General features: G+C 42.5%; 1 protein-coding gene across 1 annotated transcript in view; it reads right to left on the reverse strand.

Annotated features, from left to right (window-relative positions):
• Positions 1 to 16,165, reverse strand: part of znf385d (zinc finger protein 385D) — a 93,024-nt gene that overhangs the window by 17,681 nt on the left and 59,178 nt on the right. The window contains exon 4 of the mRNA XM_020640391.3: positions 14,658 to 14,826. Within this exon, the coding sequence (XP_020496047.2) occupies positions 14,658 to 14,826 (169 nt within the window). The remainder of the gene's footprint in view (positions 1 to 14,657; positions 14,827 to 16,165) is intronic.

The following is a 16,165-nucleotide window of genomic DNA, read 5'->3' on the forward strand; positions in this document are numbered from 1 at the left end:
AGAGGGGGGGGGTCTACACACCATGATGTTATGGCTGATCAATGTATGACAACTCTGCAAGAATAATCATAGCGACTGTCAGTACACGAGATTACATTAACATGTTAGAGTTCAAAAAGAAACGTCTGATATTTTTAGCACAAAGACGGCGGCCAATCAATAGATGTGACTCATAATCAAACATTTCAGTGTTTGGAATACAGAGGACTGCCTCCTCATTTCACTGAAATGAAATTTAGCTTCAGCCGCACCGCCTGATCGATGCCAATGTCTCCGAGTTCTCTGCTCTCCGGTGTCACAAAATGAAGACCAGCCAGCCAGCCAGCCAGCCAGCCAGGCGAGCAAATCAATACTGAATTATGTCATGCTATTTTTGTCAGCCATTATATACGCTTCTTATTTATCCCAGCGGAGGTGTCGGAGGTGGGTGCCGCAAAAAAAAAAAAAAAGAACGACTGCGAGTACAGCGTTAACGCGTTCACTTCTGCAAAAGGTTAACACATAAAAGGTCGGAGCAGCAGCAGGTATGTTTGTTTTTACCTAAGCTGAAAGAGGTGCACATAAAGGGAGCATGATTCGTCAAACCTTTCTCTGTGATCAAGCGGAGGAGTTGAAGCTCATTTTCTCTGACACTCTGCATGAATGCTTCAGCTTAAACACTTGAAATGTATGTAAATGTATTCATTTAGGGCTTCTTCTGTGTTGGTGGGCAACCAATCCATTAACCTTTTGAAATAGTTCTGAGGCACAATTTTTACTTTACTTGTTATACTCTGCTCCTACAGTTGACTGACTCCAACTATGAAATCTGTTTGCACTTTTATGAAACCTGCTGCATGCTCTGAATGCAGATCTTTAGAGTAAAACAGGAGCAGTAGTCAGATAAATGCACATGAATATGTGATATCTGCATAACAATGATGTAAAGGGGAAGCTATGAGAGGATGTTTTGTGACCAATATGTAAAAGAAATCATGACATTTATCACTGCAAATTAAATTGTTTTCAAGGTTGATGAGAGCAGCATCCAAAAAACACACCACTCTGTGATTTAGTTCAGACAAATGTGCAGACATCCAGCCTTCTTTATCTTCTAAAAGATGAATCAACAGACTCCTTCACACGGGCAGAATCCAAAGACAATACTGGAGCACACAAATCACCGCAATTTATTGAGGTGCAAAGGAGTAACATTTGGTCAAACAGGTGTGTAGGGGCTGAAGTTGACAAGATTCTTTCTACTTAATTTATCTTCTGTTTTATTCAGAGACTCCATCCATCAAAATTAAAACACATCACACAGCTGTTCATCACTTCACCATTTAGGCTGCTCGTGTGCAACAGTTTCATGTGCCTCATAATCCCCCACTCTGAAGACATGCTTCACTGATATGACCTGATGCATCTAAAATGCACTCAAGATGGATACGAGGAGACTCCAGAGACAATAAGGAAAATCCTGAAAATACTGGAACCCCACCGAGTGCAACTGAGGCAAATACAGCATACCCAACATTTTTCTTCTATTTTCTCCATTCAGGTGGCGGCAAGCAAAGCAGAGCACATCATACATCCTTCTCTCTGAAGCCTCCTCCTGCAGGGAGATCCTTAAGGCCATATTGTGTTTTATGTTCCATCTAGAGGTCCTCCCTGGGGGTCATGAACACACCCCCACATGGGAATCATCCAGGAAGTATCCTGGTCAGATGCATCAACCGACCCCTTTCAACACCAGAGAGCAGCAGCTGTATTCAGCAGCGTCCTTTTCTCTTACAGAGCTTTTACAGTTTAAGTGCAATGCCGCATCACACAGAGGAAGGCCATTATTTCCAGTAGAGAGAGAGAGAGAGAGAGAGAGAGAGAGAGAGGCTGTGGTCTCTTGGGGGAGCTTTGTGAGCCATAGCAGCTTGCATTACAGCCAGACTGATAAATGTTTAGCTCGTAGATAATAAAAACCAATGTATGCCTTTCACACATCTGTGGGTGTAACAAGTGGATATGTTTTTAAAGAACATATAGAGCAGGATCATTTAACATGTTTAGTTCCAGCTCCAATGTTGACAATATTCTCAGCGTTCTCACAATTTTTTAATAATAGTAAATCTTCTTTATATTTAAGAGGCAGACTTTCTGTCGGGTTTTGGACATGGGTCCTAGAGGCTTTATTCTAGGTGACGAGTTGGTTAAAGGCAGTGTTGGTCATTTTTTAAAGCTAGCATGATTTTGAAAGTAGCATTCCCTCAGTGCACTGTCTGCACACCCACCCCCTCCCCTCTGTGCTCCCTCAAAAGCCACGCCCCTCACTTAAATGCACGAGCGCCATTGGTCCAGAAGCGGATCTCAGCTCATCGCTTTGAGTGTGGGCTCGTGCACGCAAGGAGGTAGAGAACGAGCGGGGAGACAGGGGAGGCGCCTGATTGGTTTATCAGATTGGTACCTTGTGGCCGACATTGGTCCAAGTTTTTACAGGCTTAAAACTGCTACAGATGACGGATGTTCTTTGTTCCTTTTTCAGAGCACATGAATTATTAATTATTAAGTGTTTCTGGAGAAAATTACCAATGCCACATCATGCACAGAAAAATTCTTACATGTAGTTCAAGCATACTGCAGGGGCTGCATGATTACATTTTTCAGGGACATAACTGAGCCATTTGCATCGTCCAATGCTAAAACCTAAATTGATTGATTGATTGATAAAATGTTGTCATGTAAAGCCCCCTCCTCTCTTGTGGGAGAGTTAGGACACTTCGATAGAAAACAATAGAATCAAGCTGATTTTGTCGCTGACGCTTGTTCGCGTCACACGCTCTTAGGACAGCCTGTAACAGGATTGTGGCGTTTGCAAGATGAGGAAGCTATCACTGTGAGAATTGAATTGAATTCTGTAACTCTGGCCAGCGATCCAACTGGGGCTTCAACAAATTCTCAATATGGTTGAAAAATGTGAGAGAGGACTTTGATACAGAAGGTAATCAAAGTAATCCTGACATCTTTTTTATGACATCTGTAGTCTCCAGTTATCTGTTCCTGGCTGCTCCTGAGTCCACACTGCCTCAGGCAAACTGTTTGTTCTTTCGTGTTCTGCTGAAAGGAAACTCTGAATAAATCTTTGTCCTTTCTTTGAGTCATCACCCAAAGCTCATCGCAGTAGGTAAAGGGTTAGGCCACAGATCAGTTATATCAAAAAAGTTTCTCCATAAACTCGGCTCGCTCTTCAGCTTGACAGTCCGGTACAGATTCTGAATATGTGCAGACACAGCTTAAATCCTCCTGTCCATCTCAGGCTGCATCTTAACCCCCACTGCTTGAACTTCCTCTCTCGGGGCGATGACTCACTGTTACAAAACACCAAGAAGACAACCCTTAAGACTTTAAGACAGACGTTTTTTTTTCATGTGCACAGAGTAAGTTGACCCTTTAAATTACAAGAGCGGGTCAAAGAAACAAGATTGAGCAGCTGTCTTTCTTTTTTTTACTCTCTAAGGGCCCGATCACACACAGAGGCATGTCGCGCTAGGTGCGGCCGCCCCAAAAAACGGCCGAGTAAAAAAACAGCTGAGAGCACCTGTGGACTTGTGAAGAGGGGCAGCGTGTGCATAAGGGCGACTAAATAAAATAAGTGGGAATAAATGGATTTGAGCAAAAGTAGAGCGCTCCCCGTTGCTTTACTCCTAGTTGAAGAGGGGGGGAAATGTAATAAAAGGCAGAGGTCAATCCTCCTACTTGACTTGATTGGCTGCTTCGGACAAAAGATGTGTGACTTCACATCCTGAACTGAAAAGTTGAGGATATTTAAACTTTAATGCACACCCAAGAGACTAAAATTATGTTTTTTTCCAGTGACACTTTTCTATCGATGCGTCTCTGTGTAATCGGGCCCTGAGTGTTGCTCCAGCAGCTCTTACTTTTAGCTTCTCTGGGCAGGATCTGGGCATCACACGACCAGGTGACCTTAATCAAACGCTTGTATTGATCACTGTTCCAGAGGATTGAGTGTTCAGCGTGCTGCAGATTTATCTGATTGACCTCTACCTGTGTATCTGTGTGTGCGTTTGAGTCCACGCTGCAGATGCCTGTGAGCTGATGTAAAGAAGAACATCTGGCATGAAAAGGCCATTATTCCCGGCTGTTACACTCGATCCCATGACTGGGACGTTTATTTAAAGTCTGTGGACTCAACTATGAAAAGGAACCAGTGACTTCAGATATTAGTTGTTCCTAATTTATGTTCTGTTTAATTTGAGTTGAAGTTGGATTCACTGCAGGCGAGAGCCAGAAAATCTGTCCAGTTCTTTCAATTTCCAGACTCTAAACTGCTCGGCTAAGATTTAAAGCCCCACTCCAGTCCTTCTTGGCACTTTTATTATATTCTATATTTTTCAATGTTGATGGGCCAAGCTGTTTGCCAAATATTTTAACTAAATATCATGTTCAAAGACAAAAAGAAATGACGACGTGTAACGGCTGTAGACGCTGTACTAGAAGTGATAAATCCTGCAAACTTGTGCAGGCAAACTAACATGACCTGATGTCTGGCACAAGGGAGCCCCACTCAATTGCATACCAGAGAACATGGCTGGCTGGGGCGGGAAGTATTTCTGCGACAGGAAAAAACCATACCGGCGTTTTTATTACATTTTATTTTTATTGGCATCTACCAGGGGCCGCATGGTGGTGTTAAATTTTCCTCCTTACCTAAACTCTATAATTCCCCCCCCCCCCCCCCCCCGCCCTCTACGCTCAGCCAATGAAAGGCGTCTGATCCAACCTTCACAAAGGGCCATAAGACGCTAACTAGTCTCTTCTCCTCTGTCGTCCCCCGGTGGTGGAACGAACTTCTGAGATGTACGTCACTTTGAATACAAGCGTCTGCTAAATGTTGAACATGGAAACTATAGATTCTATAGGATTTCTCTGAGTTTGTCCAAAACACAATATTATGAGAGACATAAGTACACCTTTAAATTATCTCCCTGAGAGTTCCAGAAGTGCTCTCCTTTGGGTAAAACCTTATCATCGTTCATTTTGACAGCCATCAGTTATAATAAAACTCTAATGTTTTAATAGCCGTCGCTCCTAAGCGTAACTTTTCACTTCCACGTCCCATCAAGCCCAACACATTAGCACAAGAACAATAATGAACGTGTGATATATGCCTGACGTGTCTGACCTTGTCACTCCTGATGAATAATGTTTATGCCACGAGCAGAGCTGCAGCGACCTCGATGCTCCCTGCAATTAACGACCGCCTACTCCCGCTCGTCTCTGTGTGCCAGCCGTCCAAACAACCTGGAATCACGCAGATTAACTCTCTGTGATCACCGTGGCGACCAGCAACCTGCCACCACACCTGCTTCTCTGGGCAGCTTCTCAACCTGACGGTCATCAGGACGAGTGTGTTTCCAGGAAAAGAGAACAAGAAGGTTTGGTGTTCTGTGTGAGCTAGCGGGTTGTTTTATCTGTGAGACGTCGTTTAGCAGCTTTTTCTCAACATGAACGAGTTGAAATGAATCAGAATGAGCGTGAAGTTGTTATAAGAGATTTTCTGCCTGACTCGATGTGAGGGATTATTTTCTAAACCCCACAATGTTTTTGCTGCTAAATGTCATCGATTGCTTTTGCTTTTCTCTGCCTCTCATTCATCTACAGCTGGGATGCAAAATGTCCCAAAAACGAGGTTTAGATTGACTCCGTGTTTTGAACAGCGTACATTAGCCATTATGAACTGCTATACATTGAATCTGAACCAGCAGTTTGGGAGGGTAATTTGCTTTGGGTACCATTATTAAGGAATACTTCAACATTTTCTGGCAGTTTGCTTGTTTGCTCTGATGGACCACGAGTGTGGAAATCAATATCAATTTCATTTGTATGACTTCAGCAAAGAGACAGCCCCAAGATTTGTCTCCCAAACTTAGAACAAAGAGAAAAGTAATAAAAAGTTGGCCTCAAAAAGAGACATAAATACACCTTCCATCACTTTTTTAAATGAAGTATGATAGATTGTGATCAATCCTAGAAACAGAAGTTTAAAATCTTTGTGTAACCTTACCTAAAGAAACACATAAAAGCTTTTTATTCAGATTTTTAACTTTAAAAGATTATCTAGTTTGTGTTTGCATGCTTTGAAAGGTCACATATTCTCCTTCTTTTCAACCAGTTTAAATAAGTCTCAGTCCCAGTTTAAATAAGTCTCTCTGGAAGGGCTTGGGTGGCTTTGGCTTTCTAGCTCCATGCCCTATTGTTTACGGTGAGAAGGCAGAACAAATAGCTGGAAATAGCTTGACTACCTGTGTCCTCCTGCTTCCTGCCTAATGCTAAGCTAGGCTAACGCAACCATGATATTCCTCCAGAGATAAAATATATAAAGATTTTGATCTTTTGATCTAACTCTGAATGATAAAAACAAATATTTGTATTTATTTCTTTGTGTTTTCCGTGTAGCAGTCTGCTTCTTACAAAGCCGTCTGCTGAGGTCGTCCCATGTTAAGTCATGCTTGTTTTTGTCCTTGTGTCGAGGTGAACCCATCCACCACGGTGTCATTAATGAGCCATTTGCTGTTGGAAGGGCAGGTGATTAAAGTGTACTTTGGCCGGGCTAGGACGCCGCGCACTCTGGGAAGCCTTTGGTAATCCATATCCCCAGTCAGTGTGACCTAACGGGGCTCTGCGAGGCCCAGTTAAGAACTCAATCCCCTCTCATTAATGGAGGTAATGACTGTGATCAATCTAAAGTTGGTACGGGTGAGCCGGGCCCGACAGCAAAGTCGGAGGAAGGCAAAGAGAAAGGAAGAGAGCGAGATTGAGGCCAGGTAAGAGAAAGAGACGGACAAGAACAAAAGAGGAGAGATTAGTTCGACAAAGAAAGATGGAGGCAGAAAACGTTACAGTGAAAAGTAATCAAAGTTTGAGCCATAACAACAGATGGAAAAAGACAGAATGAAATAAAAAAGGGGGAAAGAAAGGCGAGGGATGTGAGAAGGTGAGAGGAAAGATACGCTTAAAAGAGAGTAATTGAGTATGGGACATTATTAAAGGGAGAGAAATCGAGAAGGTGGGAGTGGCAAAGGCAACAAAGACGGAGAAAATCCAATGAAAAGGAGACCAGGACAGGTGCTGCGACCCTTCCAGACAGGACACCGCCTCTTTTCTTTCCCTCCTAACCCCCCCCCCCCCCCGAGCCTCTCCCGCCTCTCTCCCCTGAGATTTGCTTTGGCGATAGCGGAGAAACGCCGCTCTGAAATCCTTCCACTCTGCTTAGGCTTTCAGGCAATCACACAACCCCCCAGAGATCTGATTACCTTTCTCAATGAAGCTGGATTAAGCTCTTTAATTAAAATGATTGCGCCTTATTATACGCTGTCACAACTTAAAGGACAGAAATCCCTCGTGGCTCTTGAGTTCTGTCAAATTTTATTGGACGTGTGTAATTTTTTTTTTTCTATATCTCACTCCCTCTCTTGTCAGTATTCAGAGTGAGTAAATGAGAAAAGAGTCACGCTTGAATATCCTTAGAATAAAAGACTGATAAGGCGGGGAATTTGCATTCACAAATAAGTGTGCATCGACGAGATATTTAACAGAAGCAGGAGTTATTGATTTGAATTCACGCTGATTTATCTCCTTCCAATTTCCTCTGAGAGCAAATGATCCGCACCTAATTTCAGTTGGGAAGTTTCTGCGGTTACACATCGGCGTCCAAAATCCCCGCAAATGAGAGCACTTTGCAGAAGCGGTTGCAGGTATGGAGCCAAATCTAATCACACCCTCATCAGGTCTGCTGCTCGCTCTGGGTGTAAGGGCTTTTTCCAACCCAGCGCGTACGCACGGAGAATTAGGCACATGATGGTGGATGATGGCGGGATAGGAGGGCGTCTGCAGCCGACGGGGACCCGAGGATGAGGGCTGTTGAGGGAGTAATCCTGAGCTAGCCTCCTGCCTCCCTGCAGCCGCCTCCCATTGTACAGCTGCTGTCAGTGCTGGCATGGCTCCCCTGACAATCTGCTCTTTAATAGCTAATATCAGGGTACATTTCCTCAGGCACTGGACTGGAACTGAGAGATGGCAGGCCGTGCTATGGGCATTTCTCTCTCTCTCTCTCTCTCTCTCTCTCTCTCTCTCTCTCTCTCTCTCTCTCTCTCTCTCTCTCTCTCTCTCTCTCTCCTCTCTTAGCCTTGACTTGCTCTAGCACTACTCTCTCTGGCCCTGACATACACACACACACACACACACACACACACACAAAAAAAAAACAACACAAGCTCACATGCACAGATCTGACAGGCAGCCGCTGAGTCATCTGGCTAATCTATAGTATCCGCTGCGTCCAGCTGTCCATCCATCACAGAACGCAGACAAGCTCAACAGAAAAGTAAAGGACGAGGAGGGATGCTTGGTGCTTTCAATGAAATCTACCCTGCGATTACACGCTTCCACACTCATTTACAGCGCTTCTTATGTTCTTTGCATATCAACTTAAGTCTCCCTGAGTGGATGGAGTTATGAAATCTGAAGGAACAATTACATTTCACTACACTTCATTAATTTCTTCCACTGTGTTACGCGAGAAGGAGTCTGCGTCTCACTGTTTCACTCATGCTGACTTTCCAAAAAGACACTGGAAGACACTCAGCACAGACCTTCAGACGAGCTACAAGCGTAACGCGTCCGAGTTCTCAGACTGATCCGTCAGCGGTCGAGTTGCTTTGTGGGTAATGTAAGCGGCAGGTTTTGACAAGGAAGAATAATGTGTAGAATAAAAGAGACCACATATCTTTTTCTGCTGCATCAATTTTTATCTCTCTTTGTTAAACTGCCAACAATCATGGAGGAGACCAAAGCTAAAACAAAGCTTATCTCAGAGGTTTGTTGCAGACTTTTCAGCACCTGTACCTTTAAAGGAAGAATGTGCAACATTTTACACATTAATATATCAGAAATCATGAATATCTACTGTAAATGTCTCTCTGAGTCATGACTGTCTACAATGAGTGAGAAGCTCGAGTCCCGCTGGCTGTGTTGTTTTTAGAGCCGTGTTTACATGGACGGGACGGCCGGCTCCTCCCCTTGTGTATAAAAGCTGTTTTAGTCAAGGACTAGAGAGAAGAAGAAGAACATACTCACTGATTATTTGGATGTAATGTAAGTCTCTTTAGATCACGGTCATTCTGTGTAAATTAACATGCAATGTGAAGCTATGAGCTAACTAAAGAGCGCTAACATTAACATGCTAACACAACAATGCAGGCCACAGGCAAATGCAGCTTGAGCAAAGGACAATTTTGTCCACAGCTTGGGCTTGACTGTGTATGAGTGGGATTAGTTAGTTTTGATGGTCACTTTATGTAGAAACCTCTGTCATCAGTGTGTGAATGTGTAGGTGTGACCTGCAGAAGACTCGAAAAAAACTAGACAAGCTCAAGTCCATTTACCATTTACATACAGAATAGATTAGAATAGATGTTTATTGCCATTTTCAAAGGTACAAGACAGTACAGGTACATTGGAATTTTGTGTCAGCTTCTACAAAAAAGTTAAAATTATATATAAAATAGAATAGCATTATAAGAAAAAAAGAGTAGAAAAGTACGAAAAAAAAGCTGTAGTAACAGCTAAGTAAATTAAAATAAACTGTACATATATACAAAGGCTACAGGAGCTGGTGATCGAACACCCAAGCTTCCAGTTCAGAGACTGACACTTCCACTGAGCCACAGTGCGACCACTTCCATCACAAACTTGACTGTACTGGCAAAAAGTCACAGCTGAAGTAACATCTCTTCCCGATGGCATTCAATTCAAGCTGACCTCGACTCCTCTGATTTATTTCAGAATGTGTAATGAATGTCCAGCAAAACTAATTATTCTGTTTATGGTTTCTCCGCTCTGATTTGTTTTGTATTCTGTATGCGGGACTTTCTGAATGATTGTGTTGGTGGATGCTCTTGAAATGAAATCTGCCACAGACCAAACACTGACTCTACATGAAGTAATCAGGCCTATTGTTGCTGGATCGGCTCCTACAGACAAAACCAGGTGTGTTTCAAAGACAAAAACATACACCTTTCATTTTTCCCAGCATGACCTTTGGGTGTTTTGGACAAAAATGATTCACAGAACAAATATGTTATTTTTCTCTGGTAACATTAAGAGCAGAACAAACTCACTGACAGCCCACTCTTCAAGAGGAAACATTCCTCTTCCTTCCTGTTGTTTTTCTCCCGCTCTCACTGCCGCCATTACTCTTCCCTGAACTCGTCTTTTCATTACAGCGAGTTCAGTGCCGCTGATATACCATCAAATACTTCAGCCTTGCAGATAATGCAGCATTTACCCGCCTCAACAATTAATTCTTGTGACATCTGAGAACATTAATATTCATTACCCGGCGCCACTCGTGACGGACCGCCACCCCCTCACGCTGAAGATACGATATCGAGATGGTGTCGAAATACGCCGTGGTGTGTGTGTTTTTTTTTTAAGGGCACTGAAATGATTAATCGTCATTTGTCTGTTTGGTTATGATGGTGTGCTGTTCAAGGTCTCTGAGGTCTCTGCCTGTGTGAAATGTGTTTACAGTTCTGCGTGTTTGTGTTGGGTGAGTGTGTTTAATGTCTGGCTGTGCAGAGTCAATCACAGACAACCCAGAACAGAGAAGGAGGAGGTCTTAATACCTTCTTTATGGTTTCAAGCTCAAGTTTTACATTTATTTTTGGAGGATGTATGTATAAATAAAAATGCCCATGTAAAACTTAAAGGTCCAATCTGTCAGAAATGACCTTACCATCCTTGTTTGGACCAGAGAAGGTAGGCGGTTTTAAGGCCCCCCCACATGGCCATTTTGGACGCCCCTCGGTTTGCCAGATATCAGAACAGTTATCAAGTCAAACCAACAGGTGTTGCAGCGATGGAAGCGGGCAAGAGAACTGGTTCAGATAGAAGTGATTGTACCCGACCTAAAAAGCCTCTGCATGTTTCTAATAACCTCCACGAGCAGAAACGTGCTCAAACTAGGATCAATATTGGAGATGCTTTTGAAAAATGGAGAGAGGTTAGAACACAGAAAGGTTTACAGACCGATGCAGAGCTGGATAAACACTGAAGCTTCAGTGTCCACCACATGGCAACCTGTGTGAGCATCGACTCTAAAGAGGAGGGGGCGGGGGGAGACACCTCTCTATGTTTTGAATCTGGACTGCAGTACCAACTTTATTTTACAACTTGTTTTGGTTCCCACTGTTGGACTTATTTCATCATTTTATTTCATCATTTTATTGCATCAGTTATGTGGCTGTCTGTTTCCTTTAGTCAGAATTCGCAGGCCGCCAATCACATAAAGGATGACAAGTTGAATTATGAAATGAAAGGTCAATATGAAATGTGTCTTGTTGAATAAAAATAGACAGGCATGAATGGCCTGCAGTCATGTTTTAATAAGCAGAATGAAATAACATGTCAAAATAATGAATCTCGTTTTTCAGCATTTATTCAATTAATTCTCAAACATGAATTAAACTTTCTGTATTTATTTGATCTTCTCATGCTGAACTCTTTGGCTCTCAGTACGAGGATTAATGAATACATGACCCTGGATGCAAGATAACTCATTAAGATATTAGCTTCAAGTAAAACACTCATTTAGGATGGGAAAATTAAAATAAATCTAAATCAAATTTCCTTTCATTAGTTACAAAAACCGAGCTCTATGCTGTGTTCTTTCCCGTTCATTAGTTTTCTATTGATATTTCAGCAAACATAAAAAGGGTATTGTGACGTGTCTTTCCTTCAAAGTGCAATTAACTAAATAGTTATTGAACTCAGGATGCTCAAGGTTCCCACGGCACATGAACGCCCCACAGTTAATATCCTTGATCAAGTTGTAAAGAGTCTGATTCAATCATGACCATTTTTGTCTTTATATCAAAGTGTATCAGTGCTTCATATACAGTAGTTTGACCTATTCATGACATCAACAAAACAGAGGAGAACAAACAGAAAACATAATGAAGCAGATTTTTTACTAGCATGGTGATCGTATTGGGCAAATAAAGTCTGTAGATGCAGGATATAAACGTCATCACTCCCCACCACTCGCTTGTAGTACATTTTCCTGATTATTCCCTGCTGCATTCTCACGTCAGCTCGTCCCAATCTCATCCTGAAATTTACTTTGGGGGGGCTAGCAGGAAAAAGTCGGAGTGAAAAATTTGCCTCCTTACGTTCACACATGCAGCTCGCTCCGAGTTTTTGCACCATAGCTGTTAAAGAGGACACACTGCAGCGCGGATTAGCACAGTGGAAGCTCGAGTGCAAATTGCTCCACTTAACGGTTTGACTTTTGAGTGTCAGGTTAGTAACTCTGTGGGATGTGAGACCGAACGCTGCCAGGTGTGAAGCTCTTAAAACAACATAAAGAGAAGCATGTGGCCCACATGAGGGTAAATATACATCATTAAGTGCTCGTTTTCTCGCCTACTTTTGAACTCATCAGAAGAATACAGTGAACATTTATGAGCTGAAATCACTGGACCTGACAATTGGCTTTTTATAAACCATGATAGAAACACTTAGTTGTTTTTTTCTGAGCCATAAAATAAGACGTTTTCACCTGAAGCGACCTTTAAAGTAAGACCGTGAAGAGGTCAGACTGCACAAATGGGTCACGGCACATGATGAGCTTCAGAAAATGTGCTCTTCATTTAAATACTTGTGGAACATTGTGCTGAGTTGAAATTAATCCCAGAGCGCGACGTGTTCTCAATGTGTTTCCAATTCCTCCTCCATTGTTGCAGTTAAAGGGGAAGACTTTCATTGGGCCAATTCATGACATAATTACAGGCGGCTTAGAAAGCATTACAGTGGAGGGGAGACAGGGAACGAGGCAGAGTCCCTGCACAGCAGATAAAATCATTAAAAAATTATCTGCAGCTGCTTCCCGTCTCTGCTGGAAGTTGCAATAAGTTTGTGTTGACTTTCCTCAACATGTTTTTAAGCAGAAGGTCCACAGAGGATAAGGATCTGTAATGGCAGACACCTGCACAAGATGACGGGATTTAGAGAGCCACCTGTTTGCAACGAGATGGATATCAACACAGCAAAGGGGTAATTAAAAATGGTATAAAAAGGCAAATGCAAAGTACATATTCCAATAACAGGGAAGGAGGCGTGATGTCAGAGGCAAACGGTTGTAGAAGTAGCAACATTTTCGCAAACTGCTTCAAACAAACAAGTTTAAAAAAAAAACGTTGTGTGAAGAAAAGAAGGATGGATGAAAAGGGAAATATTACAGCCTTCCTTCCTCTTGCTCTTTGTGGTGTCAGTGAAAGTGGCTTGTACAAATTGCAACCCATTCAGAAAGTCTCTCACTAAAAGCATTCACAAAGCTGCCCTCCGTTTTTTCTTTTTTGCAAACAACACAATAACTGACAAAAGTAGTTGTTCAAGGAAAAAAGTAGGAGCTTGACAAGAAGTTTTTTTGAGGAGGTCAAAATCTGACAGCAACACTTCAAACGTAGAAAGAAAAACTTTATCTTGAGAAAAAAAAGTTTCAGTTTGTGGCCTTGGTGATCATAATTCATCGTGTTATGACCCAGTCTACGGTCGCGGATCGATGCATTTTTGGTCTCAGAAGAAAGTTTGTTCCTAATACAACAAGTTTTGACGTTGGCAGAAATTGGAGAGCCCAAGGCGTCATGGTCTCGGCTGTGCCTTCTCCTCATTCCTTGTGTTTCTGTGTATTTCCAATGTGTTCCCTCCCCTGTGTGTGTGTTGTTGTTTCCCTGTTTGTTTCTGTTTGTGTCTGGGCGTGGCACTCAATCACACTCCTGCTGCTCACCTGTAACCCATGAACTCATGAAGCTCCTGCAGTATATATACCTGGCTCCACTCTTTGTCTGATTGTTCAGTTCACCTCGTGGTGCATCTTATTCTAAAGTTTTGGATGTTTTTTTTGATCTGCCCAACTAACTTTGGCTCTCCCTGTCTCACCTTGAAAAGCCTACAGTTCTGACAGGATTGAACAACTTTGGAAGGTTAGCTTCAATCATTTAATTGGTTTAATTATGAGATAAAGAGCTGAAGTGAAAAAAAGTACTAACATCGATGCTTCAGTCTAACCTTTTCAGTCTAATGCTTGGGCTTAACAAGTACGGACCACAGAAGCAGTGTTGCATTTAAAAGGCTGTGATAATTCTTTGATTCTCCCTTTTTCTACCTGCAAAACAACTCTGCTACTATTGAAAGTAGAATGTGTTGGCATGGCAATCTTAAAGGTGTAATATGACGAATTTTAAACAAAAAAAAAATCGACATTAATTAACCAAACCTATAAGTATATTCCTCATTCCTCTAATGTCTGACTGATCTGTTTGTCCTGCAGAGATCTCCCAACTCGACAAATTTAATAAGTGAGCTCTAAGTTGGCAGACAGACATTCTATGAGCGGCCAACACAGGGTTTGATATAATCAACTCTGAGCCCGTCCAACTCCTGAAGTGATTTTGTGTTGTGTTCAGCAAATCTAAAAAAGCCCAAAAAAAGGTGGGGGCATTTGTTGGGTCCAACGTGCACTCTGAGCGGAGGAGAAGCAGCTATGTAAAGAGAACAACAAAGCGTGTGCGTTTGGGAATGTGCAGCACGAAGGGAAAAACACAAACCTTTCCTGTCCGTGCCGTTGGGGATCTGCGAGGTGTTGATGCCCTTGGCGATCTCCTGGTTGGCGGTGTCCTTGGTGACCGCTGAGCCTTTGAGCTTACTCTTCGGAGCGTCCAGGGCTTTTAGCTTCTTGGCATGTTTGGTCCCCTTGTAGTGGGCCAAGGCCTGGCTCTGAAAGGAGAACAAATAAAAGGCTTGATTTAACGCTGGGAAAATCAGCTAAACAAGCCGAGCCCGGATGAAAGAAAATATGAAAACTAAAGGAACACGGTCAGAGTCAATGAAGCAGACGAAACACAATTAGAAAGGGATGGTTGATACACATTGTAGCCCAGCAGAAAAGTGCCAACCTCTGACTGTGGTTTTGCCACTTCTGAGAAAAAAAATTGATCCCTCAGAAATGAGAAACACTCAGATGATTGGTTTGCAAAGTAGTTCAAATCCTCTATTTTCTGGATTTGTGGAGAGAATAACCCCCAAATCAGCTATTCCATTTCATCCAAATGCTTTTAAATGAGTGAACTCAGCATTTTGGAGTTCAGAATTATTCCTTCTTCCGAAGAGGTTTGCAAATTTGCCCACTTATCAATCTTTTTCTCTTGTTTCCAGCCCCTAAAAAGCTGAGCAGATTTCAAGTTTCCCCAGCAATTCGAACCGTAAAAGGTTGATTATGAAATGACCATGCCGTGCGAATATGAAGCCCCTTTCTTTATTAACAAATATAAAACCAGGATGGCAGTGATGGAGAATCACCCGTGAAGTGTTATTTGAGGGACGGCAGATTTGCTTTAGAGTCTGAACACGTAGTGCCACCAGGATTCACCTTCACAGCAGATTCAGCCCGGCGCACAGAAGTGGGACATATGCAAAGACTTTGAGCTGTCCTTGTTTACCTCTGCAGACTTCTCTGCACACCTCGCCTGTGGCGGGGGGGGAGGTATCAGGAGAGATGCGATTGCCTCTCGGAATAAATAAGTGCACCAAACACGCATCGCCCCCTAGGAAATTTGTAAGCCTCTTTATTTATGGGTCGCAGAGGGGGTGTTCACTAAACACTGCTGGGACAAAGAGACCATTCTGTGCATTAACACGACCAAAAATAGATCCTGTTCTGTTCTCGTTCTGTTATTAGCAGAGATAGAGGCTAAACATAATTTATGATTGTATTTTAGGACAGTTGTTGATCTGTTCTGTGGATAGGAATATATTTTTCTGACAACTTTGTAATTTCTTAACACATTTAATTTACTCAATCAATCTTGATACGACAGTTTTTGAAGCGACAAGAGCCGTTTACGATGAAGTCATACAGCGGCCCACTTCCTGGTTTGAGCACTGTTTGGGCACACTACCTGAGTACGGTACATTTGTGTTCACACTGATAAAATTAACCGGACTTAGTTGTCAAGGGCATATATGTTTTTAAGAAGAGTGCTTCATAGACTATTTGACGTATTGTTTTTTCTTGTCACATGTTCATTTCCCACTGAAAACAGCTCCACAGCCCACT

The sequence above is a fragment of the Labrus bergylta genome, chromosome 8, assembly GCF_963930695.1.
Source record: "Labrus bergylta chromosome 8, fLabBer1.1, whole genome shotgun sequence".
In the NCBI taxonomy this organism is placed as follows: Eukaryota; Metazoa; Chordata; class Actinopteri; order Labriformes; family Labridae; genus Labrus; species Labrus bergylta.